Raw genomic sequence first — 27,463 nt, forward strand, 5'->3', positions numbered from 1 at the left:
AAGAGCAGCTAACTAGTGGGAATTCAGAGCACAGCAACTGAACTTACCAGATTGCTGGAAGAAATGATTTATGAAGATTAAAAGATTTGTAAACGTATAGTTCAACTACAACTTTCACAGAAGAGCAAAAGGGATATATTTAATGCATTGGGAGCTGTTACAGTGATGTAGCTGGAAAGAAGGCTTTTCCAGCACCGCTGACGTCGGCTGATGCTCTCACAGATCGGAGCAGGTCCCTGCCCACATACCCAGGCGGGCGCCGAGGCACAGGACAAAGCCCAAACTTTTGGTGGGGTCCCCTGTGCCTGCTCTCACCTCCCTGAGAAAGTGATGATCCGAATGCTTTATCACATCCAGTTTGTAAACATTAGTCCTACCCCTGACTTTTTATTAGCTTAAATCAAATATTGAACCTAGCTCAGCTGCTAGAGGACAGCTGCTTGCGAAGTGATTCACTGCAATATTCCTTCTAGGCCACAAGAAAATACAGCCTAATCACCAGCCGCATGACAGATGCACACATTTTTAATTATGGAGAAGAAATTAGGCGCTGAACTTATCCCCGCATCTCACTTAATCAAAGTGCTTCGCTGGAGCTGCCAGCCACCACAGCCGTGGAAGGAAGGAGCTGCAGAGGCCCTCGGACGGGTGCCCAGTCGCGTACCGAGCCCCTGCGCGCAGCCCCGCTCCAGGCATTTACTGGGAAAGACCTGGAAGAAATAGTGTCGTGTTGTTTCTTCATTCCTCAGGAATGAGCTGTTGGATTTCTCGCTTCAACCACCTCCAGCCACTTGCAGCCAACAAAAGCAGGAGCAGTGAAGCTGAGACCTTTGGGGCAGCTGGGAAGGAAATGGTGTGTGAGAGCTCTTGCCCCCCGCGCCAGCAGCACGGGAGGGTTATCTGCAGCAGAGGCTGGAGCAGCTGACCGGTCCCATGTAAGAATTTCACATGGGGAAAGGTGAAGCCCTGCCCAGACGTTGCTGAGCTCCGTTTACGAGCTTTTCGATTGATCACGTTCACTTTTGCATCTCGAGAATCTCTCAGTAGGATAGACTTGCATGTTGAATTTTCAGATTATGCATAAAAGTCAACCTAAGCTCCAAGGAAATTCTCATTACTTAATACACATGTTAAATTCCCATGGACCACTGAGCTCAAGCATTAAGAAATCTGATAAGCAAACAGATATTAAGAACCAGATATACAAATACATATCAAGTCCAATTTGCCCACTGAAGGCAGCACAACCAGGTAGAAGAAAATCAAACAGCAAAGCAGGAAAAAAAAAATCCTCTCAAGTATTCAGTCAATTACTTTAAGCCTCAAAAAAAAAAGGAGGTTTGTCAATGCTAAACATTCATCTTACATGACAACACAGTCTAATCTACTGTCAATGCTGCTGTCATCCTCAAAAGAGAGCGGCAGGAAGGGAAAGATAACCTGTGCTCCGGCCTCGCTGGGATACTGCAGCTCAGGCCTGAAAGAGGAGCAGGAACGGTTTCCAAGGAGAAGAACCAACTCGACTCCTAAGGAGGCATTTCTGAATTGTTTAGCTTGCTTCCTCACATCAATAATTCATCTTCTATACCTTCCAAAAGTCAGCCTTCACTGCCAACGCTGGAGGAGGCTGGTCAGGGAGGGCTTAATGAATGAAACTAAAGCAATCTGGTGGTTACAACACAGGCGTTAACACCGGCTGCATCAACAGCCCCACGCTCTTCTCCAGGGGCCGAACGTGAGCGGGCTGCCCTGACCGACGGGCAAGCAGCTCAAATGTGAGACTCACTTGTAGGAAAAAATTAGCTACTCCATCTCTAATGAACAGTCTTTTTCTACACAACAATACTCTCCGCTCTACAAGCAATTAGCAAATCGAAGTCCCTTTGTGGGCCTGCATTAATTTACTCCTCGATGTTGCACATTAAATAGCTCACAGGTACGGCACAGCACAGTAGTGGCAACAGCAAAGCCATAAAATTAAAGCTTGCTTCAAAGAGTTAGGGAAGTAAAATTATGCGAGCTGCATACAGGGAATAAATCAAAATAACCTTCATTTGGAAACATCATTTTAGTCTCATGCTTTCATCAAAAAACATGATTATCTTAACAGTCACATTAATACAGTGTAGGTCCTTTACAAGGGAGAGAAACAAGCGGCACATTCACTACCTCATGTTCAGAAGAGTCATTTTTATTCTTCCTCATCAGGGTGAGATACCTGAGAATACACAGAGCTGCCTGTTCCGGGGTTGTGTTTCACAGCTGTAAATCCCCTCCACGGGTCTCCAGGAGGAAAGCCACTTGTTGGAAGGGCAGCACGACCGCATGGGAGGGAAAAGGAGGAGGTTCAGCCTGGCAGAGCTCTGTCACAGCTGCAAAACATGGCATTTTTACAGCACACCAAAGCCCACGATACACTTAGCAGTATTTTATATGCAACAGTTGTATGCAAATTCAAGTGTGATGATTGACAAATTTAGGTATAATGTTAATTAATAGCTGTTTCAAATTAATTAACTCCTAAGATAAATTCTTGCCTCTCCACCTTGAGGAAGTTAACGCACATTTTAAATTTACAAGGAGGTAACAGCTACAATCACAGGAATATGGGATCTGGTATATTCTACTATGCAAAACCACTTCAGTTTCCTTGTGCTGGCTGCCCCCAACTCCCTGGGTAATTTCACAGTAACCTATTTATCTGACACTTACAAAAGAAGATATAAGATGAAGCTTCTTGGCTCAAGCCAGATGGCCTTGATGTGTGGCTAAAGTGTGGTGTGACCTATGACAGGGACTAAGCCAGTATCTTATCTGATGCCATAAGCTGGAGAAGAAGGGGAAAAAAAAGCACAACAGCATCTCTTTCCATCAAATTCAGCAGACACAAGGAAAATACGTTGCATCAAAGCTGCAGCAGAAATACCGGAGGAAACCTGAAAACACCCTGCTACTCCCAGGGCAGTTTTGATAATGAAAATGCTGATTGTAACACTTAGAATTCAATCAAATCCAAAAATATATAGTTCTATGCACCATGCTGATGAGTTACATGGAACAACTGAAGAATACCATGAGAACACTTTGAAGAGAAGGTTGCTGCCACTAATTATCTCACATACAAAGATATTTTTATAAGATTCTGGCTTGTAGAGAAAACAGGAGGAAAACTGACTTCACAGAAGCCACAGACAGTTTCTGGGGGTAGCAAAGACTGAGACAGAAGTAACTCATCAGCCACTTGCACTTAGACTTTATTTGCATACTGTGATCCTGCATATTAAAATATTGCGAGAACCGAAATGAAATTTTCATTAGTGTTCAATCTGAAATCTCACCCATGGGATTCAGCTTTCAACAGTTAATGCATGCATTTGCCTGTTTATACTTCAAAGTTAGATATCCATTTATACCACGCTAGCCAACACCTTCTGCCTTCAGTCCATTAGCACACCATTACTGCAGGCTGGTAGCAGTGCAGTGTTGTTTTAGCATCTCTGAAGTGCACTACAAAATTACACTGGGTTAAATGGTCATTTCTAATTCAAAATATTTTGGCGCTTTGTAGATGAAACTACTGATCTTTCTTAAAATTGCATCAGTGGAGATGACAATCAGGAAGACGGTTTAGTATCAGACATTGCTAAGCAATTTCCTTGCTGCTTTACAGATTCAATTTTGCTCAAGAAAGTTCTGGTTATAAAATCAAACGCACATTCTTTATGAAGTGGGAAATAACAGCTACAAATAAACTCTGGTGCTGTCTCAAAAGCATCAAACCCACCACGTTGTCTTACAGAAGCTGGATTGGAGGCAATGGGGGGCTCGGTCTGATGCAAAGGTGAAGGCGAAAATTCTCCAGCAAGTTTTGAATGTCTTTCAGAAATTTATACACAGTGAAGTGACAGTCATTCGACTTGCAGAAAAGCTGCAAAACAGAGATCATTACTTACTGACATAAGTTATATTATGCGAACAGGCTTACAGCTCAATGAACAGCACAAATCTTGGGTCACAGCTTATGTGGTTTTCCGTGTAATTTAGTCCTTCTTTAATTTACCCCAAGCAAGGACTGGGAACACAGGAAACTAGAATGCCTGCAAGCTAAGCGTCTTGCATCTCTAGGGAGTCATGCTCCTGGCCATCACGGCAAACCGCAGCACCCAGGGACTGAAGGCTACTGCTCTGCGCAGAGGAGTGCTTTTCATCAAAAAAGCAAGAGCTGCTACTTCGAGAACCAGTTTTCTACTGGTTTTGATGTGCAGCAGAGAAATGCCGCCCCCAAGTGAGAGACAAAAAGCAGCTGGTTACCAAAAGGAAGGATGAACAAAGCACAGGCTCTTGGGTGCTAAACAAAACAAAAAAGAAAGAAACGTGAATTGAAAAATTGCTGAAGTCATAATTACTGGAGATACAGGGAAAACACCAGCAAGATATGGGCTCCTGTCAACAGACTATCAAGATTTACTGGACAAAGAGCTAATAACCAAACCTTTTTTTTGCTTTTAAGTCTCAAGGACAGATCAATTTCTCTTCTTCTCTTTTAAGAGACACAGCCACTTAGTAATGTCAAGAATTCTTGACAGTAAGCTTATTATCATGAAATCACCCCAAACTCTCACCCGTTAGGCTATGGGAAAGGGGTGTAAACAAAGTCGCTGTGGAACAACTGATACAAGGAAGATAGCATGTGAAGCAGAAATTGCCCGCATCCTTATTCCTGGCAAGTCACTCAACCTAGATTAAAATAAACTGCATAGTTCTGCAGCAGAGACCTGGCTTTTGTTCCTGCTCTGCCTCACTACTGCTGGGGCAGAGGACTCTTTGAAATCCCCTTTTTTCTCTCCCTCTGTAATGTAAAGATAATTCTCAATCTGTTACACTATTGAAACTCTTTGACTGAAGGTAATCTCTGAGCACAAGGTGCCACTACCAACACAAACCACACCTGATGGGCCACACCACTCGGGCAGTAAAAGGATTAAGGGTCACTTTAAGCGCAGAACTCAGCATCTCCACGTTCAGAAGCGGTGGTAACCTAATCTCCCCAGTCCTCAAAGCAAAGGTGACCTTCACAACTGCAATAACATGTAAAACTTGGAGAGAGATGCTGAAGTTCTTGAAACCTATTCCATCAATGCTGTTTGCAAAATCTCCCAGGCAGATGCTGTCAGGTAAGGAACACAGCACCAAAGCGAAAGGGGGGATGCAAAAATGCAGAGCATCGTATTCAAGAAAGGATGAGTCCCTGGGGGTGGGAGAGCCCTACGCCAGACAAACACAAATAGAGCAGGGTGCTGCAGGTAGGTAGGAAAATAAGGGGCTCAGGTGTTACCAGATTTTTCATGTGATAAAAAAGCATCAGATTTGCAAAAACGTCTCAAAACAAGAGCAAGCGTTTGTTGTTCTACTGAGCTGCAGCCAAGGTTGAGGTGAGACTGAGGGGCAACAGCTGAGCGACTCCTCTCTCCTGTCTTCCTTGGTGTTTTTGTTCAACACCTTGCTAAGACAGAGCACAGAGACCAAAAGATTAGCACAACTCTGCTGGGAATAATACACTTTTGTGATAGGTCTCTTTCTCTCCATCCTAATCAAATGGTGCTGCAGCCCCTGGGGAGAGAACAGAGTGCCAAATAAAAAAATGTGAGTTCGCAGCTGCTTCCTCAACAGCAAAGGGCAGCCTGACTGATGAAACTCTGCCAAGCCAATTGCTTCGAGCGTTCCGCAGTCGGCCAGGACAGCATCTCCCGGACACACACGAGTGACTGCCGGGCGCTGATGGACTCTCCAAAGGAGTCATTCCCCACCACTGGAACACCCATCAGAGAAGCCTCTGCCACCAATATTCTCTTTGTGGGCTCGGAAATATCCCTACCTCAGAAAAGCAGCTGAGTATGCAGGCATAGCAGGGAGTCCCTTCTCTCTTGCTGCTCCCCTGGCAAAAATATTAACCCGACAGCAAAAAGATAATCTGGCATAAAGTCTGCCTATTGAGGGATGACCACAGATCTCTCGCCAGGAGTAAAACAGATTATTAATATATCAGTGCAACTGTAAAACATTAGGAGAGTATCAGCTCATTCCACGGGGAAATAGCAAAAAGGGAAGGGAATACAAATCATCTGGAGGACAGTAAAGAGAATTAATTTTACTGTACTGTGATGAAATCTCTGAAGTCAAAAGGAAAGGATACCAGCAGCAGAGTCTGAAATGAATGTAGCACCTCTGGGAATCTGGTTATTTGCTGCTATTTAAGTGATCTGAAAACTGGTACTGTAAGGGATTCTGGATCCAGCAAGCAAAATGCTTTGTTTGGGTTGTATTAACTCTTCTTGAAGTGGGAAGCAGTCCTAGAGACTACAAGCCCAAGACACAGTAGTCAGTGGGAAGAGAGTTCCTTGTTATTAGATATAACAACAAAAATGGTTAGGGAAGGGAGAAGCAAATGTTTGTGCATTTGTTTCATTTTCTGTGAAAATTTTAACTCCAGCAATTGGTTTTTGTGTTTTGCTGGGGTTTTTTTGGTTTCCTTTAGCTTATCAGCAGAATGAGTTCAGGCTCCAAAACACCTATCTTGATGAAAGCAAACATTAGCTCTCAAGAAACCCAGAAAAAGGGAATCTCAGAAGCTAAAAGTGGTGACAATACGACACTCAATGACTCTACCAAATTGTGAACTTTTCTGCCACTCCTTCCTTCGCATTTTTTCTAGTACCACCTCCCTGGAATTAGATTCTCCTGTCAGTTGCCTCCAACTAGGTGTGATAGCTAGAGGGAAAGAAATGACATTTAGTTGATGAAGTCTGTAAATTAGCCAACAAAAATGTTCACTCTTATCCATTCATCAGAAAAAATGGTAGAATTCCATCTCCACCTAAAAAAGCCCTTCTAATTTCAGCCCAATGAGTCAGCACTGCTGCATCTCATCACTAAGAATGATTCACTGTCACTACACTTCTCAAAGTCAAGAATAAGGGTATTCACCCCAGTTCACTGTCATCTCATAACTACTCTGGATCCAGGCACTGTGTTTGCATACAGTACTGTTAACATGATTTATGTGAGTGTGTCACTTTTAATTTAAAGGTATAAAGAGCTATTGTCAGTCTGCCAACCGCAAAACAATGTTTTCTTTTCAGCAGGCTGACAGTTGAAGACCTGGAAAATATTCTTGCTTGCTAAGGAGAGGTCTCTAAACTCTGACAGCCTAAGGGTGGCAATGCTTCTGAAGACACAAGTGGATGGCCAGGATCTTTGGAGAGAAACACTATGACTTGGCTATGAGCTAAAAGAAGCTTTTCAGGGGAGTTAGAGAAATTCAGACAAAAGCAGTATGGGTGGACAGCCTCTGCCCCAAGTGGTGGCAACAGTGAAGAAAAGGGTTTTGTGCATGGATTAGTCCCCTTATGGGGTCTAGTTAGATGAAATAAAAAATATCAGAAGGTAAGTGGCAGCACAGCTGTAGTTTTCTTCCTTTATACAAGTGCCCTAATACCACAGTCACTTTGATTAACCTTTCTAACTAGTCAAACAAGGCTACTGAACCTCATACTGACCTTAGCACCCCCAAATACTCAACGGCTGTACCTTCCTCTAAGCTGCCCAAGGCTGTTTGGCAGCCGGTGGTGTGCTGTGATATTTCAGAAAAGATGTCTTTAATGATACGTGTGTGCTGCGGACCCCATCCCCAAGTACATCTCCCTGCTAGCCCCACACACACACTCCCAACAGGAGCCCTCGGGCGTGCCAGTATGCTTCCCAGCGCAACTGCTGTGAGCCAGTTGGCAAACGCCATCGGGGAAGTTAATGTCCATATTTAATTTAAACTTCTTCTCTGTTTTTCTGGGTTAATTTTAATGTAGTCTAGTTTCTTGTCCTGACTCTCTGTCCTAGGTGGCACAGGTTGTCCTAGCTCAAATAAAGGTCAAGGAGGGTGTTGAGACAGCACTACCCTTGGCTTGCAAAATTACAGCCAGCGTATTTTTGGCATCCAGCAGAACAGTGGGTGAAGTGCCTAAGCCTCGGAGGGTCTACGACAAATTTCAAACACTCTTGGAAGTTGCTAGGTAACAACGTTCACCCCCCCGGACAAGATTGTGCCATGTTTGCTCTGACAAAGCAATGCTCGTCCTGCCCTTGCTTCCGTCCTGGGAACACGTTTGCTGAGGACCTGTCTCCTCTGCTGCCAGAGTATTTCCAGTCTCTAGTCTGGGTGTGCAGTTGGATTTTGCTCAATAAAGCAAACATTACATTTTAAACATAGCTATTATAATTAGCAGAAGCTCATTGCTCAATTCCCCTTCCAGACAGGGATTTCCAAATGTCACAGTGTGCTTAGCACAGCTGATCCGCGCCGACAGCTGCTCTAAACGTGACCCATCTAGGAGGGTCCAGAGGAAAGAATAAAAGTCCTGTTGGGGGGGGTGAGATGAGAAAACAAATAGGATAATTGTCCTCCTTCATCTGCCTTGTCCTGGTTGTCCTGCTTGGTTATCATGGCATAAAACCAAAGAGCAATAAGGGGGGGAACAAAAAAGGGGAAAAAATAACCCCGAACTAGCACAGCTACCAGCTGCTAAAACCATTTAATGGAGGCTTCGGCATGTGTAGAGATCCAGTTTAAAACAGCATTTGCTTTCTAAATCTCTTTTGGAAAAGCAAAAGCAACCTTAGTGCTTGCCAGTAACAGGCGGCATTACAAAAACACTGCAAAGTTTCTTTTCCCAGCACACACCTATCCACAACAAAGAGCTCCTACCCTTGAAGGAGAGTGCTAGCGCTTACATTTCCAGGTATTGCACAAATCTGCGGTTTCCAGCCTCCTTGCAGACAGGCTTAAACTCTGGTAACACTCCACAACTCCACGTGTCCCACGGACTCAGCAAAAGTCCAGCTGAGTTTATTAATGTAAGTTCCATGCAACATCTCACCTGTCCTGTACTTGTGTCTCGCCCACCACTCCTGCCTCACCATTTGGGATGTGCCACTATAAACCTCCTCCACCTCTCCAACACCTCAAGAAGGGCTGGAGATGATTACCACCACGGCTGCTCCACAAAAGGAGAAATCAAAGCACAAAGACACGTGTCCTTCACAAGGCCACAGAGGCAGTCGTCTCTGTAATATCATAATTTACAATTACGATACTAAACCGCATCAGTTTTGCACTACAGGCAGAGCAGCGTTCAGAGGCAGAATTTGCCTGAAGTTGTAGGAAAAAAAAAGAAAAACTATGTGTTGACAGTACCTGTATCCAAAGACATTCCTTATACTGAAAATGTAAAAAAAATCCTCCCAGATATCAACTGGAAGAAAAAAATTGTGTAAAATACATTTTTACCACCTCGGAATCAAACACTCTCATGCACCATGGTCATGCTCTTGTAACTTCCTTGCAAAGTAGCAAAACTCTTGTACTTTTTATCTGAGAATTTATTCAAAATAAACAAATCCCAGTGGAATTTAAGCAGACTGTAGAGGCTCCAGCAAAAATCATAAAGAAGCGAGCAAACTAAAAAGATCCTTTCTTGGCACGCTCTTGAAAGAAGGATTCACCACATTTCTAATTGACTGCCACCGTGGCTTAAATGAATAATCTATAAATAGGCAACAAATGCAAAGCATGCACTTGAAGGAAACAGCAAGAGGTTTTTTGTTTTCTCTTGTTATTGCTTAATGGTTTGTTGGGAAGGAGGTGGCTAACAAGGTAGAAGAAATGTAGTAAAAATACAAAGAACCGGAAAACGTTGGGATGTGGGAAGGAGGGATAAAAAGGCATGAAGACATCCAAATGTATGAAGTGCACAAACGTGCTTTTGCCTCCAATCTCCCAGAGGACTGAAGGACAAAGGATGGGAGAAAGCACAGAGCTTCGTCGGAGCATCAGTTAATAACTGGGTCACACTGGAGGTAAGCAGGGACAGAGAAAGAGGTAACAGAGGCAGCATCTGTCACCTGCAAAACACGACACCCAGCCATGATGCTGACTTTGGTGCAGTTCATTCCGAAACAGCGCCCGGGCTCCACGGTGCGATGGAAGTGCTTTCCCCAGGCAAGCTGAGGCTGGTACTTAAACCACGAGCACACAGGGAAAATATGCTTCTCACTGAAGATGCCCTGAAGATTCCCACATACTCACAATTTGAAGAGGGCTTTTATGTCTCAGTAGAGTCTTACCTGAAAACTCAAGTTCCTGTGGGTCACCTTGGACTATTTCTAGTCTTTTCCACCTATCAGATTCAACGTACTATTAAGTGCAGTTGTTAAAGCACTGGAAGTTCATGCAGCCGTCTTGTGGTAAGAGTCACCCAAAATAGGAGTAGACTCAAAATTATTAAAGGTAAGCAGCCAGCCACATCATAAGCAAAGTGAAAATACTCATGTCAAGGACCAACAGAGCTGGGGGAATCTGAGCCATTCCCAGAGAAGTTCTAGTTTCTGGAAAGCATTTGCAGGAAAATTTGTAATAAACTCCATTTTATACTATCAAATAACTGTTTCTCAAAATAACTGGAATTTTTATTTCACAGCTCTTGTTCCAACCTGTCTCCTCACTCTCCTCCTCCTTCCCACAGCTAGTCTGACTGCCCACAACAGCCCCAGTCTCCAGCTTTCTGGCATTCATCAAAGCAGCCAACTTAATTATCCTCTTTAATTACTCCTCTTAATCCTGCGCTCCTTCTTTCAAGCCTGAAGGAGGCTCTCACAGAATCCAAGAAAAAGAAAACTTTCTGTTTTCTCTTTCCAAGGAGTTTTGACTAGCTTTAAGGTCCTTCCTTCCACCAGGAAGCAGCCCAGGACCTCCTCAGAGCCTTCTCCTCTGAGGGGATGGAGGCTTATCCCATGAGAGCTCCGCACAGATTTACGGTTTTCTCAAAGTTAAATTATTTCCTCCAGTAGGGAGGTGGAAAAGGCTATCAAAATGGCCAAGCTTCTAAATGTCATCAGTTAGTATCTTCCCTTACTTAAAAAAGGGTCCAGAAAGGGTATGCAAGGGGTAAAAAACAAACAACAAAAAAAAAAACCCCAAGCTAACAGGTGGTGACAGGAACAGAACAAGAAGTGAACAAACCACCCTTGCATAGCAGAGGCGTGATACGTATTCTCTGTTTGTCAAGCATCAGTTTAATTTTCACTGTAAAAGCTCGCAGGAGAGTTACTGTGAGGGCAAAGTGCAGGATTAATCAACCTGGGCCCAAAGTCCTTTGTTTACCCATAAAATAGACAGAGCAGAAGGAACAGAAGTGTCTATTCCCTCACATCGCCCCACCAGTGCTTCTCAATTTTGGGCTGAAAGGATTAACTCCAGAGGGAGCACTGCAATTTTCTTAGACACGGTCTGTTCGTTCCTTGGCCCTTTTGCTGAGACTGCCAACAAAGATGCCAGACAGGGTGATATTTCTGAGATGCGAGTGTTTATCTTCTCCGAGTGAACCAAACAGCAACTCATTTCAGGAAAGCAATCCAGCAACTCACAATCGCTTCTCGCTCTAGCAAATGCAGACTGACAAGGCAAAAGGTGAAACAGCTTGATGGTCCCATTAGAAACCTTTGAGTTTCCCCGCACTTGAATGCCTGTCTAGCAAAGCTGTGCTGTAGAAACAGAAAAGATCTCCATTTGGCAAGGAAAGAAGTCAGAACATACGCCAAGATAATCTCAGTTATTAGCTCACGCCACAGCGGTACAAGATGTATCGAATTGCTCCTCCATCGCACAGCATGGGATGCTCCGAGGCTGGGAGCTCTATTTCAAGAGGCGTGCACGGGCTCGCTGGCGGACGGGCACTACAAGGCTGGGGTGAGAACATGCACAGCTAACGCTGTGGGCAGAATTAAATCAAGCAGTAGAGCTGGGGTAAGGCAACATGGAGCACGACAGGGAGCTCCCTTCTGCAAATATTTGCAAGGAAGGATTGTGAACCCTTTTTTTTTAACCTTCTGCTCACACTTAAATGTTCTTTCCCTTAACCAAGCAGATAAACAGCTACGAGGATTCACCTTTGCCCAAGAGTGCCGACCTCAGGGCAACACCAGCTCGCGTGTCCATCCTAGGCTGATACATGCCAAAAGGTTGCCTCACCCTCTGCGAAAGAGGCCAGAGGCAGGGTATATAACACGTACACTGCTGGAGGAGCGGAGCGAGTTGTGCCACACAGCAGCTCCCAGATGTTTATGAAGACTCGATTGTGGCCATCTCCTCCCTCAGTCCCCTTTGCTGCGCAGAAACAAGAACAAGTGGAATCCAGAGAGCAAGTGGAATGTAACAGGAACTAATAACCACAATAATTACAGTGATGTGTAAAGTGTTGATGGGCTGTAGAAATCAGATACAATGAAGCCGGGTCTAGCCCGGCCTAACTAAAAAGGTGCTCATTATCTTGAGAGGAAATGCCACTTGTGAACGATAAGGTCACGCTGCACTGTGAAGAGAAATGTCATTTCTCTGTATAGCCGTGGTAGTTTCATCTGCTGTCTTCAGAAACATATGTAAACAGCAAAGCAATAAAACCCTGTGGAATTAGCTTGGGACACTATGTTATTTTAAGAGCATTAAGCCAGTCGTCAAGAGTTTTTAGATATGCTTTCCTGCACACGCACTGGGAACACATATGTATCCATACACGTATTTACGTTGTGCTTTTTGACAGCAATAATAAATTAAGAAAATTAACTGACACTTTCAAACAAGCCAGGGTATGTTTGCTGTCATGTACGCGGAAGGAAGTTAAGACTAATCACGTATTTTATACTGTCATAAACATTCCCAGGAATGGGACATACATCTGCATAGGTAGTTGTGCGCTCAACATGAGCCCCTAGGCAGCCTCTGCCAAGCTCAGTGAGCAACTCTGCCTTAAATAAATACCACACACAACGCTAACAATTCCTCCCTCTCCAACAGCTCCGCGTGCCGCCACGCTGCAGCTGAGATGCAATTAAGTACACTCAGATGGTCTTTGAGCAAACGGCACAGGCAGAGCAATCTCCGTCCCGTACCAGCGGCAGCGCCGGGGCCCCGGATACCTCCAGAGGAGGGTCCTGAACAAGGCGGGGTCTCCTTGCAGCACTCTTGAGAGTGGGTGCTCTGCCCCTTTCACACCCACAAGTAACAAGTGAACGTGGTTTAGCCACTGCTTCAACATTCCCACCCAGAGAAATAGGTGTTTGTCACCACAGTCACCCCTCCTAGCTGTCCCTAACACCTTTCTTAATACAAAAGGTCACAGAATGCTTCAGAAACCAGCAAACTTATTTTACTAGGTATAACTAGATCCACAGAGGTCAAAGGAGCACACATTTTAGCTGAATATTTGAGAATGGGGTCGGGGAACTGATCTATCCTAAGGCTGCATTTTCGACTAATGAAATGACCTTTTACAGAAGGGAATAAACCAGGTGATTAGCAAGTGAAGAACACTGCGTTTGTATCAACTGTTAATAAATTTAAGAGTAGTCAGAACATAATTGCTAAAGGCAGGGTTGGTAGCCACTAGCTTAGCAATAATATTTTCTGTGTAAAGACCATCGGTTTATGGTCTCTACCATTAGGGCAGCTCCCAACTGCATTGCACAGCTTTGACTTTAAGAACAATTCTCAGTTTGTGGACTCTCAAAAGACACTCCCATAAATTAATACTGATACAGATATTCAGCATTCCTTTGTGTACATAAATAATGTATGGCGGTAGGCTTTACACAAAGATTCCTCAAAAAACTCTCCCATTAAAAAAAGATATTTTACTTACCCTCTACAAAACCATTACTCTATTCATATTCATAACTACGAATACATCACGGTTATGTGGTTTTTTCTCGTTGACTTCCTTTAAAAATTAAAAAATATTTAGGTTTAGTAACTCTTCCAGGAATCAACTTTCTCATGGAAAACGAGCTGTTTCTACCATTTTCTAACAGGAAGTAAAGTTGTAAGAACTCCTGTTTGCGAGTCTGACGTGGAGAATGCAGGCACAAGAACACAGAACAGAGAGAAATTAATGCTTTAAACCAGAAATCAGTTCTGGTTATAACGTGGTCTTGAACAGAACAGAAATCTGAATGTACATCTGTCAAAGCTCTAGCCATTATAGCCATTTAAACAAATTGAAAAGATCAATCAGTTCAATATGTCAAGTCGATGTGCCACGCATTTCACATCTATGTTACTGTCACCACAGCTGGATTCATGGCACACGTATTGTACAGTCATACTGCTTCTTTTATTAAACAGTATAAATAAAATGAAAGAGAAATGCTGCATGTTACAGGAAGAGTGTGGCTTCTTCCAAAGCCTAGGACTTCCAGTTCATTTTGCTGAAAAACTTTTACTACAATCAAAGCACGTTTAACATTACTGCTCATTAAAGTAAATAGATAAAGTGCAAAGCCTCTGAGAAAACAGAATTGTTCCTTACAATTTACCTGGACCACCCCTGAACAGAGCAGATCTGTATCAACAGCTTAGTTTTCAGTCACAACTTGGTGAAAACTGCTACCAGCTGGCTTTTTCACCTACTCTGTTCCCAGGCTTTTCCAAATACTGGAAAGCTATTCACATTTAAGTGAAATAGAGAAAAATAAAGAGAGAATTCCAGTCACCTTGCTTTAAATTCTGTTCAAGTTCTGACTTAGTCTCATTTATGACCCTGATACGAAACCGAACTGGGGAAATGAAGATGCTGCAGCCTTTGGGCTCACCAGTCCACCGGGGAAGCCAGAGTGAAGGTACTGGAGCAAATACAACTCATAACTAAGCAGAAGTACTAAGGATGAATAATTATGCATATTCTGAAACAAAACAAATGCAATTGGCTCTTGCATTTAGGCACCATTCAACTACCTGTGCTCAAGTGCTTTGTTGAACCAAGCTTTTTAGACTAATTAGTTCCCTGAAGAAACACTCCTACTACTGGCAATTAAAGCCAAAATAAAAGAATCAATGAGCTTCAAAAGGAAAACCAAGATTGCAACTACTGTTGTTCTAATTGCCACAATACCAAAGTATTAAGGATATTAAAGCGAACTTCACAATCCTTGTAAACTGCAAAGAGCAGGAGTGTTAGGATCCACAAAAACATGGGAACAAGCTTGTGCTGATGATGTTTTCTCAAAGCACTTTTTCTGTTTATATAGTATAATTATTTGGTAACCAGACCGCAACAAACTCTGTAGGTGGAGCCCAGAGTAATACAACAGGCAGAAATGTGTTGAGCCATGTAACAAGACCTGCAGTAAATCTCTGGAATCTTTATGGTATGTTTTTAAACAGAAAATAATCATTAAAAATATTAATCCCTCTTTCTTACAGGAGACCATCATCGTGAATTAAAAGACGACACGAAAACACTTTGAAATACATCCTTTAAATCTTAAAATTATGCAGAGATTACGTAATTATTCTGAAATGAAGCACTACAAATCACAGAATTCAAATCCAATCATTATAAAAATCAACAAAACTCAACAAGTTCAGAACAACTCTTAAGATGCCAAGCACTATTTAATGTCATTAATGAACTGCAGAGCTAGGAGATAGCTAAAATTTCCATACCATCTTCTGTGCGAAACATTTTCCCGAAGTGCAATCTTAGCTTTTACTTTTTTCACAAGGTGTTTACCTCCTTTCTCCCCCAGAACCGCTTGGATTTCACGAGCTGTTAAAGCTTTCATCAACGTGAGAATGTTCCTCAGTAGTAGTTCTGATAATTGAGAGACATTTAATATCAACCTTATGCATGTGTCAGCATTGAAGCCGGAATCACCAATATAGTTCAAAAAAGATGAAATGCACTGTCCTGAGATCACCTCTGGGAAATCAAACGTAAATGAAGCTGGTTTTCAGACTGGAGAGAAATTGGCTCGGACTGGCCAATTTTCTGTCCCTAATGAGCCAGGCAACAAAATATTTATCTGGTGGTGAGCCACATGAACACACACGGCACACCTCAGGCAATTTTGGGCTGGAAGTGCTCTGGAGGATCAGATATTGCATGATCCAACGGGATCCCACCACCTGCTCTAGAAGGAGATCACGTACCCTGGAAGCTGTTGGGAAGCTTCGATTGCTCCTGTCCAAGGATCACTCGAGTACCCCCAAACGCTGCTCCCAGCCATGTGGCACGGCAGTGACATGGGCTGTTGTTGCACAGTCCACCTGGATGGGAGCAGTGCTACATAAAATGAGCAGGCCTTCCAGACTGGAAGAGACGCTAAAAGGTTAAATCTCTGAATTAAAGCAAAGTACAATTTGTTCTATTTGCTGAACATTTCTCTAACTTTGTAAAAAAAAAAACAAAAACCAACACAGTTCTGCAATTGTGGAAGGCAACACTGGAAAACGGGGTAAACACAAGAGGCACCTGTCCAGCAACTGCCTGCTGACTCCCAGCCCTTCCCTCTGCGCTGCCTGGCTCGCGACGGCAAGTGATACAGTCCAACATAAAACGTAGGAACATATTTTTAAATTTCCAAAGCCCTCCTTTTGAAAAGCTGGAAGCTACTTATTCCCAATCCCATTCCCCAAAGATGCTCAATCTGCCTTTTCCCTTCCGTCTTCTGCCTGTGAGGGAAGAGGCAGGTTATCGCCGCACTGCTCGCACGCCTATTGCAGCCCCTGCTGCCACAGCTGCACATCGGCTACCGGGGCTGACGTGCACCAGATTGCACAAAAGCAGCTCTTCTACGCAACATCTTTGCTGCCATTTGCCATAGATGTGGCCACTGCTCCCACTCCAAATATATTCTTGCTTCCTCCTCTACTTGAAGACATCTAATTGCAGAGCCTGTATCTCCAGGCACAGGCACGCAGGCTCTCCAGTGTAACGGGTTTTAAAGCGCTCAGCACCGTACAAAATGCTCTCCCCTGCTCCACTGTGGTAAACATGACTCACAACTGCACATCAGTTATCTTCTCTTTCCAAAACATCACTAAGAATGAACCCAATTTGAAATCTTGTGAAGGAATTTAGTCCCAGTTCATCTGTTTCTCTTGTCTCCTATAGGCAGGTACATCTGAAGCTTATCCAAACTTCATAGGCCAAGTCTTGCTCGTGCTTGGCTACTCGTAACATCACTGCAACGGGCAGGAACATCACTGCAGGGGGCTATGGGAGGATTTGTTCATACCAAAAGGATTTTTAGGGGAACAGAGGTTGCAGGGGAAGGGAGAAATCTTTTTGTTGCTGGAATCTATCAATCTCCAAGGGGCTGAAGTAAGATCCTCTAGAGGCTGAGTACAGGTGCACTCCCACATCCTCTCAGCACCTCGCCCAGACAGCCAGCCGATGCTATTAGCATGGTCTTACTTAGGCTGGGTGGGCTTCCCACACGCTCAAACATTTCAGACATTGGAGTGTGCAGGAGTCCACCCTAAACTCCCTGCATTGCTAATTTATATTTATTTATTTATTTATATTTTAAGTTTAGAGGGAGTCAAGACATGATCCAGTCAGTACGAGAAGTAGGGGCAGAGTGCTACAGACTGTATCTACACCAAGAGCATGACTTTCAGCAAGAAGTGATGGAAATTACAATGTCTTCCCTTGTTCTTACTGCACTGGAAGCATGAGAAGCCAAGAGAGATAGAAAATGCTTTTCTGCCCCATGCACTTCAATATGCATCCAAGAGCGGCGAAAGAGTGCTTAGGGCTGCCTGTTGTTCTGCAATTGGTTATTTTTCTGGGGGCTTGTCTATAAAGTAATTTATCATAGGCTAAAGGTACAGATATTGTCTTAGTTAATGATACAGTCTACTCTATGTAAGTTGGTGCCCAGACATTCTCACTTCTTAAGAAGGATGGAGGCTTGTGGTCCTTAAGAACTGTCAAGTTAAAGTCAGTTTAAGAATGACTGCCAGATCATCCACACACTAAAAAGAGCTGTAAAAATCTACCTGTAGTGAAAATAACGCTAGTTTGTGCAGAGTATCTCCAGTGTAAGGTAGTTCATCAATTACTAACCAACTTTCAGGACAGATCCAAAATGTGGCATCTCCTTAAAAAAAAAAAAAAAAAAGCAATAAGTTTTAAAATCTAGTTTGACCCAACAAAAAGTCTCAGGCAGAGAGTCTCTGCTGCAGCACCAACCAGTTTCAAGAGGCACTCTTCTTCCGCAGAGCAGGGACTGTCACCTTTAACAAATCATTAAGCCCCTCCGTGACTTGAATTCCTCATCTGTAGGACGGTTATTTGCAAGGTGCTCTCCCAAAACACAGCCACTGGCAAGTGTAAGAGGGGAGGAAACTAATGGCTCCCTGACTTGACAAGGTCACTTAGGTCTGAAGGAAGATGAAAAGTGTGAAAGAAGAGAGAACTCAAGATAATCCATTTTGCACGACTGCTGGAGGACACGGAGCCTGACCTACTCTCCTTTAGGAAAGAAAGGCAAAGAACCACAGTGGTTCCCGGGAAGGCTTGAGTCCGCCAAGGGATGCCAAAGCGTTCGGGTTCAAAATGCTATTTCGACAAGGTGTTTGCTTTGTCAGAAGATGATGTCCAGCCCTGTGACTGCTTCAGCAATCAGTGGTAGCTGATGCATGGAGCACATTAGCATCCTCTCCAGAGAGAGCCTGTTTTTTCCCACATGAGTCACACATAAGATGCTACAATGACAGCAGAAGTCTGGGCAAGTGAAACATATGCCATTCTGGAGTGGCAGGAAAGCTCTAGTGACTCGGATTTGCTCCTTATGGGCATCCAAAGTGAGTGGAGTAATCTTGTCACTGCTTCTTACAGTTGTCACCGAGAAAAAACAACAGTGAGCAAAGGTTGGATGGCAGCAGAGAGGGAGAGAAAGTAGGCAGAAGAAATCTGAAAATTAAAACAGACTCCTCCTAATCTTGCACAGATGGGAGGAAATTTCTCTGTAAAGTTCCCATCATCACAGAACCCCGTTCTGCTATGTCAAGAAGCAATTTACCTTTGAGGGAGAGAGGAAATATGGCAAAGGGCAGATAAAGCAAGACAAACATAAAGTATGCGTCAAATACAGAAAAAAAAAAAGAAGGCAAAGTAGAAAAGCGGTGATGGGAGAAGCTGGGTGAGAGGCAAAGAGGAACAGTTAACTGCTCAAATAAACATTTTATTGCATCTGCACGTAAAATTTAAGCACTTTAAACACCAGGGTGACTGCTAAGTAACTCCCTTTGCAAGGAGCATATTTGTGACTAATATCACAAGAATCAACAATGTCCAATTTTCACCATCAACAGATGTGCTGCAGTTACCAGGTGCAGGTGAGGTGACAATATTTGGTCAATGAGTTTGGAGGTCACCAGTAATGCCTGTGGAACAAAAACAGAGAACATATGGCATTTCATGTGCTGAAACTGTCAGACTCATAATTAACTGATTAGAGTACATATGGTGCTCACAGACAGTGTAAATCTCTCAACGTAAAAAATGCTGGAGACCACTGAAGGTGTCAGCATGAGTCTTTCCCGCAAATCTCTCTTCATTAAAGTTTCATATGGAGCCAAGTGTGTTGCAATAAAATCGCTATTAATGGAGCTATATTTATGATGGTTTCTCTTTTGTGCAGCTGGATTTAACTTTTCAAACATTAAACTGCACATCAGAGTTTTTTCACAGTAGCTGCTGCATGCACAGAAGCTTCTTGTTTTGTCATATTTACCCTGAAATCAGAAGTAATGGGGGCTAAGGTAGTAAAAGTTAACTAAGATTGGCAAGAAAACTGTTAGCATCATCAGCAACAAAACAAAATTTCATGCTGTGATATAAAACCAGCTACGATTCTGTTTATTTTAAGTATTTATAGCAGGCTGACCAGGGACAAACTCATTCCCTCTTCAGTTCTAAAACACACTTTAAAAAAGATGGTGAGTGACACTTCATTAACCGCATGAAATAGGCTGACACAGCCTGCTTGCTCTTTCAGCCACCATTTCAGAGAACATTTTTCTTTGCATCTCCCCCTTTACATGTTGAATGCTTTACATCCAGCACTCTGTAAAGTGCTTTCTTCAACCTCTCCAGACAGGTCAGCGTTGTGGAGTAGGGGATTGGGCCGGGGGCAGCAGTTCTGGGGAGGATGAAGCAATCCTTTTCAGTCACACGACAGACTATGCGTTTGCACATTCATGCATTAGAGATCCAATCCTTCTCATCGGTCATCAATGACGGGGATTTAAAAACCTCCCCATTAGCCTCTCTCAGCCTTCCACTCCTCCGCCGCACCGGGCTCCGATAGAACTAGTTCTTACGCAGCAACACTGCGTCTCTGAAGTGATCTGGGATGAAAGCATCCTTCTGTATTTCAGCTTCTGGAAAGGTGCCTGCAGCCCAGCGATGTGTGCGACGCGGATGCAGTCGCGCTCCCAGGAGCTGCCCTGCCCAGTAAGGGCTGGGGAACGAGGGAGTCAGGCTCGACTCAGTGTCTCACCTAACTCCATCCCACCACACATTAATAAACTACTCACACACAACTCTCCAGGGCTTGCACACCTCTCTCGCATTCCCTGTGTTGTTTTAAACAGCTTCCAACATCCATTTATACATCGAGCAAAGAACTTACTAGAGGCTTCATCACACTAATGAGTTAAAAGCTGTTGCTATAGCCCAAAATCTTCCTAGTCCCACACAGCTTTCTCTTCTTTTCTACTCTGTTATCACTCCCATTCTGTCTTCACCAGAGCACTTCCTGTCTCACACAGAGCTCCTGCTGGAATGGATGGGAAAATGTTCATTTTCAGAGCTTGGAAAAATCCCTGCTAAGAACATCACTTCTTCCCTCTATGGCTTGTTCAGTGGGGCAGGTGGTAACAGATTCGGGCAGCCGGAAGAAACAAGTGAAAGAAAACCTACTTAATATCTCTCTGCTAGGGAGTACAGAACGAGATTTTGGTAAAATAAGCAAAAAAATAATTAAAAAAGGAAAAAAAAACCACTGATAAAAGAAGTCAGGGAAGAGAGACACATTGCATGGTGTGACTTTTAAGGTTTATGAACAAAGTTGAAAGCCAGAAATTAGAAAATGTAACACAAGAGGGTCTTTTTAAAGCCTCTTAAGGATGTTTTTAAATTTGGGATGCTCCCGGACCTCAGAGATACCAGCCAAGATGCAGAGCGCAGGGACGGGGCGAAGGCTGCTCCTGCAACACGGGCACAGCATTCCCAGCGCATGCCGAGCTGCCAGCAGCGCTCCTCTGCAGGCATAACCGTGGGCATCTGCAGTGGTACATCCTCTCTTAATTAAGGGTCTTAATCGCTTTCCACACTAACCAGCTTAGCCTAGCAGAAGCAATAGCGCCAGCCAGGCCTTTTCAGCTCAGATCCATCACTCTCTCTCCTTGCAGCATCCCCTAGATGCCGTCGGAATAGTTGCGCACGTCACTGGTTTGCCACCACGCACATGACGCTCGCAGACAGGCTCTTCTTATCCTTCTGTGCTATCGTACGAGCTGGCTGGGCTGCCCTCCCGAGCCCTTCCACACCAGGGGCTCCTGAGATGCCCTGACCCTGCCCCACTTCGACTTTAACGTGTTGAAGTTCCTTTTATTGCTGCCTTCCCAGCCCTCCCCACCACAGATTGTTTCTCCCACATCTCAGAAACAACCAAGGCTCCAAGGTGCCTCATTCACTGCTTGTGAGATGAGTCATGCAGGTGTCAACATTTCTAAAATTTGTACAGAGGCTCAGCAGAGCTGGGAGGGTGCAGAGCATTATGTTAGAAGTTATTAATAGCTGCTATCGACCAGTTCTTTGATCTACAGGCAGTTGATTAGAGTCGCTGCTCCTGATGATGAGGCACCAGAAGTCCTGCCTGAACCTCAATTTCCCATTCCATTCTTCAGATTTTTGCTAGAACAAAAAACTTTTCCCTTGAATTTTGAAACAGATGGGATTCGGCAGTCAAGGCTGCAGTCAGAAAGGCAAGCACAATCGAGTGAAGCGTAAAATTTTACTTTACAAGGAGAATATCAGGTCTTTGAATCCTGCTTCTAGCAAAGTCTTTGAAAGGCTTAAAGGTTGACATCACACAAAACAAACCTCCAGAGAACACAGCTCCTTTCTGAAATTTTCCATGTAGCCCTTAATCCATACCCATGAAAGGAAATTTAAATTTGTTTTCTATAAATAAAGGGGTGTAGCAATTGGTTCCCAGACTCTCCATGCTTTCACCCGAAGAAGAAAAGGTAATTTGCTATTGCCCAAAGATGTCACACACTTCTGACCTCTGCAGTGAAACCATTCAGGAAATCTCCCCCCAACAACTCAGAGTCACTGATGGAAACACCAAAGAAAACAGAACAAAATAGCCAGCTAATACTTTATGTCAGTGTCGTCTAATCCTGTGGTCTGGTGCTAAGCAATACGGTGATCAAAAGACAACATAAAGTAACAATCTGAGACAGATAAACTCAAGCAAATTTCCAATTCATCTGATGTTACCAGCTAACTTCTTTATCAGCTTGTCCCAAACTTTGCAGAATTCTTTTTCTGAGAAGCTGATACTGATCAATATCACACTACGTTCTTCTGCTTGCTAATGCTTTAAAGATCACTGAAGCCAGTATTGCCTAAGCTCCCACCCAGTAACACAAAAGAGCATTTTTAAGGATGCCAGAGGCAACAAAGAGGTTTGTGCTCAGTGGGACAAGCCACTCTGCGGCTTGAACATGAACCTGAGGAGCATCAATTTCTACAAGCTTTACTGCATTTGAATTATGGCATCTGTAAATCTACGTGATGGGGGAACTGGGCATGAATAAAGGAAAACTCACATACTTACGACTACTGTAAAGTCTGTGTAATGAAACTGCCAAGCTTTAAGATCACGAACGTATTCCAAATATTTCAACTCATGACTATAAAGCCCATTCCACTATGACAGAGTAGAAAAGAGAAGAGAGGAACATGGCAAATGGATGTTAACATTTACCTCATTACAATCATATTGCAGACTACAAATTTTCAAAAGGAGAACTAAAAATAATAAAATAATTCCATCAGGAAATACTTCTATCTTTGGAAAGAAAGATTTCTCTTAGAGAAAATCTAGTAAAAAGCATTTAATAGAGTTACTGGTATTCTGGGGGTTTCAGGCCCAATGCCAAGAAGTGATGAATTAAGAGCAGACACATACGTCAGTTCTTACAGCCCTCAGAGTAAAGCTCTTACAAACACACGCTCACTCACACTGTGTACAGACCAGCCTTGCTACACACATGATAGAGTGAGCCGCTTGGATTAGACCACAGAGAAGACACCAAACCCGCTACATTTCTTCCCCTTCCCACAAGCCTTTAACCTGCAGGTACAAGTTGTCACTCCAGCCGTGCAGCACAACTCTGCTTAACACAAAGCACACTCACCACACCCAAAGATGATTATTTTTTTCTGGCTTCCCAGCTTCAGGTGCAGAATAATAACTTGTGGGTCTTACTGATCCTGGTATTTTGAAGCCTGAATTTTGCAAATCCGTCTTCTGTGAGAGCAGATCACATGACCAGGCAATTCAATCTTAAAAGTCTCAACCACTTCACCCCTGGGGTTAGAGCATGATGCTTTTTTATTACCTCCAGCTCAGTGTTGTGAGCGTGCAGCTTCTGCACCATCTCCTCGGCCTCACGCATACGCCGGTTCAGCTGGGGCGAGTGCTCCGACGGGGTCAGCTCGCTGTCGTACGATTCCAGGATTGCTCGCATCCCATCACGCTCCTGCAGGGAAGAACAGTAAACATCTTCAGGGATAAAGTCCCTGACCTCATTCCAAGGAGAGGGTTCTCAGAACAATATTCTCCACTTTTTCCCATTGTCCTTTTACACGGCAAAGAAACCCTGATGGACGTACTCTCATCATCTTCATACCAGCATCATGCCACAGATGAACCTGCTGTTCTATGAAAACAAATGTTGTCGCTTTGAAAAGTGAAAAATTAGACTGTCTGGTGTATATAAAACCACATATTCCTTGCAGGAAAGCAACAGGCATACACTCTAACAAGCAGATGGCAACTGAAAACAGAGCCTGCCTTCTTTTTGGAGACACTTTTCTAATTCAACATGGCTGAATGGGTTTCTTCAGCAAAATATTTAGTGTAGTACTTGACATTTTTCTGCCAAAGAGTTCCAGCAATGAATGAACAGAATTGTCACAACAGAAATGAAGCAGATTTGACAACAAATGAAGCGTCTGAGAGCAAATATCCTCTAACTGGTACGTGACTTACCAGTCCTTAAACACTGCAACACTCAAAGTTTATAAATATTTTTTCCAGAGGTAAGTATCTCACAGACAAGGTGTTTAGCTCACTTTGCTATTTGCTGTCAATTAGAACCAAGCATTTTCAAAGAAAACAAAAAGAAGTATCTCTCTCTCCCATGCCCAAGAGCATTCACACACCCAAGCATAAAGCTGGGGCTGAAAACTAATGGGAGAACTTTTTGTGCGAGCTCCTGGTTGAAGTATTTCCTAATGCATCCCCAACTTAGACAGCACCTAACATCTGCCTCCAAGGCACTTATAGAAAAGGGGAATGCAGACAAAAGGCTGAAAAATCTTAAAAGTCAGCCTTGTTTTAAGAAGATGACCATTTTCAGTGGAATATGCATACAGGGATTAGCCAGCTGATGAAGTGTTTTATCTTCCTGACTGCACGGGAGAACCCTGATGTCTGTGAGGCTACAGAACAGGGTCAGAGCAGCGCAGGTGCCTGGCATAAAACCAAAGAACAAATACTCCTTGGAAATCTTACAGTGCTCCCTCCGCTTATTGCTGAAATTCGCTACCTCACCCTGGGAAAGAAACACTCAAGTGCCCCAGACAAGCCCCCTCCCTGGTGTTAATTCTGCCACTACAAAAAGCTAAAATATTACTATTCACTCAACTTTACAGCTGTGGGGTTCACTTCCAGGCCAGGCCACTGCCCCCACACTGAACCTGGAGCACTTCACAAGCCCAGCCTGGCCACGCTGAAACGCTTCCCTGGGATCCTGCTCTCTTGGGGAAATCAGGAATTGCCAGGCTAGGGAAAAAAAAGTCCTTCTGTCCCCACTGTCAAATAAAAAAGACTGTATTCGAGATAGAGGTGACGGCAACCACTCATCTGAGCAAGCCTGTATACAAAGGTTGTCTCCTCCTTCAAAATCTAAAGGTCAAAGACTGAACACAGATAAGAAGTGTATGCAGGGGGAAGGGAAAGAATCTTCACATTCAAGGTGTAGAAATAAGACTAGGGGCACTGCCAGAGGTACAGTGTGTGCTCAGAGCACGTCACAGATGGAAAGGTCAGCTGAGATGGTTGGGTCAGTCAGCAGGTAAAAGGACCCCAAGACCAAAGGACAGCCTGAGGCTCCAGTAACCAAGTTAATAAAATAATAAAGAAAAACAGATTTTAACATAAATAGTACTGGAAGATATTACTAGTTCCTTGCTCAGGCCTGACTGAAGAGAAGTATTTTTCCAGGGGAAGAACAGTTTTGCCACAGTTTAGAAAACATTATTCATCTGACATGACATACAAAAGGTAATTCTTCCACGTTACTGCAGAAGAAAACCCAAACCCAGTCACACCACACCCACCTCGTGACGAACTTGTTTAGCAGAAAGGCAGCAGGACAGGATCACTCCATCCTCCTGCTCCCCCCGCAAGGTACAGACACAACGCCCAGCCTGCCCATCGCCGTCTCCAGCAGGCACACTGCTTTTGCCCAGGAGACAACTTTCATTTCCCATCTCCTGCAGAATCACCGTCTAGACCACAGAAGAGAATGTAATGACAGCGTTTAGCGAAGGTACTGGTTTGATCCTTGCATGTTGTTGCAATTAGATCTGCGATTACAGCATCCTCTCTCTTTCTCTGTATTCCTAGCTGCTCCACCATTCTAATTTTCTACTAAGCATCCTTCATCAGTGTGATAATGTAACACTGCAATGTTCTCTCCGTTACAGCAGGGCAGTCCCAAAATCCTTAACATTTTATTCAACAGCAAACAGGACTCCTGGCAATTCCCATCACACTTGGCTTCCAATTAACTGCTGAATATTAGGTCGTTCAAGTCATCCCCAGAAAGATCCCAGCAGTTCGCCAAGCTCTTCAGCTGCAAGGACAAACTTCTGCTTTCATGTTAGGATGGGAAGATTGCATGGGAGCAGGACATGCCTACGAGCTGTCTTTCCCCGTAAATCAACCACAGGCTCTTCAAAGCCTTTCTCTTAAAGGAAGAGTAAACTTCTCGAGAAACAACATGCACGGTAAACACAGCACAAGCCGTATTGGGAAAAAAGGTGGTGAAATAAAGGGTGATACAATTACACACTTGATTCTGGAGTTTAGTTCTCCTCTTTAATTATTTCTAAATATTAATACTGTAATGAAATCAATTCTCAGCTTCCAACAAGTGGTCCCCAGCTCAATTTTTTAAATTTCTCCCCATCAAGAGCACTTACTGAAAGCTTTTTCCTCGCTCCTAAAGATCTTGTGAGTTTGGCAGGAAACAGTTCTTCTTGAGAAGCCCTCTGTCTAAAAAGATTCTCTAAAATGTAATCCTAATTTAGTAATTGCTGTAATATCTCCTCATCCCACACAACAGGATATTCCCCAAGCCCCATCAAAAATATCCCAGGGACTTTCAGATGCCCTTTCTAACCTATTTCCAACACCTCTGCCTTCCTGCTTTCTCTCAGGAGTATTCACCAAAATTACTAAATTCCTGTGGGAATTTCCAGAACTTATCCAGCACAGTGCAAGTCTGCTAACTTAATGCTGGCATACTTCCAGGTGCTCTTTACCTTGACCAGTTCAAATCAACACCAGAACAGAAATGCAGCTTACTCTAAACATGCCCTAAAAGCAGAACAATTGGTTTTGATGTTCATTACAAACCCAGAAAATTAATGCCCTACAGCAAACTCTGGAGCTGCAGCTTGCAGCTGTGTTTGAGGAGGAGTAAGTTCGAAAAAGAGGAAAGATAGTAAATTTTTCAAAAGGTTGAACAGTTTCCATTCCTTCTGCCAGGAACAGCCAATTCACCAAACAAATATGCCTCCTACTATAGCCTAAGTAACTGAAAAGAAAACGTGTTTTATAATCTTAACCTCGAACTAGAGCTAATCTGCTATAGTAAAGTACAGGATGGCACATCTGCTAAACACCGTCTCTAAGATAAAGCTTCTCCCACCAGCTCCTCTATTCCATCTGTGTGAAGCCCAAATCAGTCCTGGTTAGTGAGCAGCCTGAAGCTGAGGGAAAATCTCTTTCTCTGGCACCCACCCACCAGAGTGTCACCAGAGTGGTTTAGAAACAACAGTAATACAAGTGGGCTCCTCCAGGGCTGTTTGGGTTAATTTCAGGGAAAGACCTGAGAACTGTTCACATAAGGACCATGATCATCATCTCCAGCAATACCCCCTGGGTGGCCGAAGCTGCACCACCGAGGGCTACCTGCACCTTCAAATACGTGCACACTGAGGAGCAGGAGAGTGACTCCCAGCTCTGTATCAGAAGCACC

At 43.7% G+C, this 27,463-nt stretch overlaps 1 protein-coding gene across 1 annotated transcript in view; it reads right to left on the reverse strand.

Annotated features, from left to right (window-relative positions):
- Nucleotides 1-27,463, reverse strand: part of MAD1L1 (MAD1 mitotic arrest deficient-like 1 (yeast)) — a gene marked incomplete at its 5' end in the record, with an annotated part of 322,697 nt that overhangs the window by 185,112 nt on the left and 110,122 nt on the right. The window contains one exon of the mRNA XM_009866589.1: nucleotides 23,531-23,671. Coding sequence (XP_009864891.1) covers nucleotides 23,531-23,671 — 141 coding nt within the window. The remainder of the gene's footprint in view (nucleotides 1-23,530; nucleotides 23,672-27,463) is intronic.

Source organism: Apaloderma vittatum, unplaced genomic scaffold (assembly GCF_000703405.1).
Source record: "Apaloderma vittatum isolate BGI_N311 unplaced genomic scaffold, ASM70340v1 scaffold4913, whole genome shotgun sequence".
Lineage (NCBI taxonomy): Eukaryota > Metazoa > Chordata > Aves > Trogoniformes > Trogonidae > Apaloderma > Apaloderma vittatum.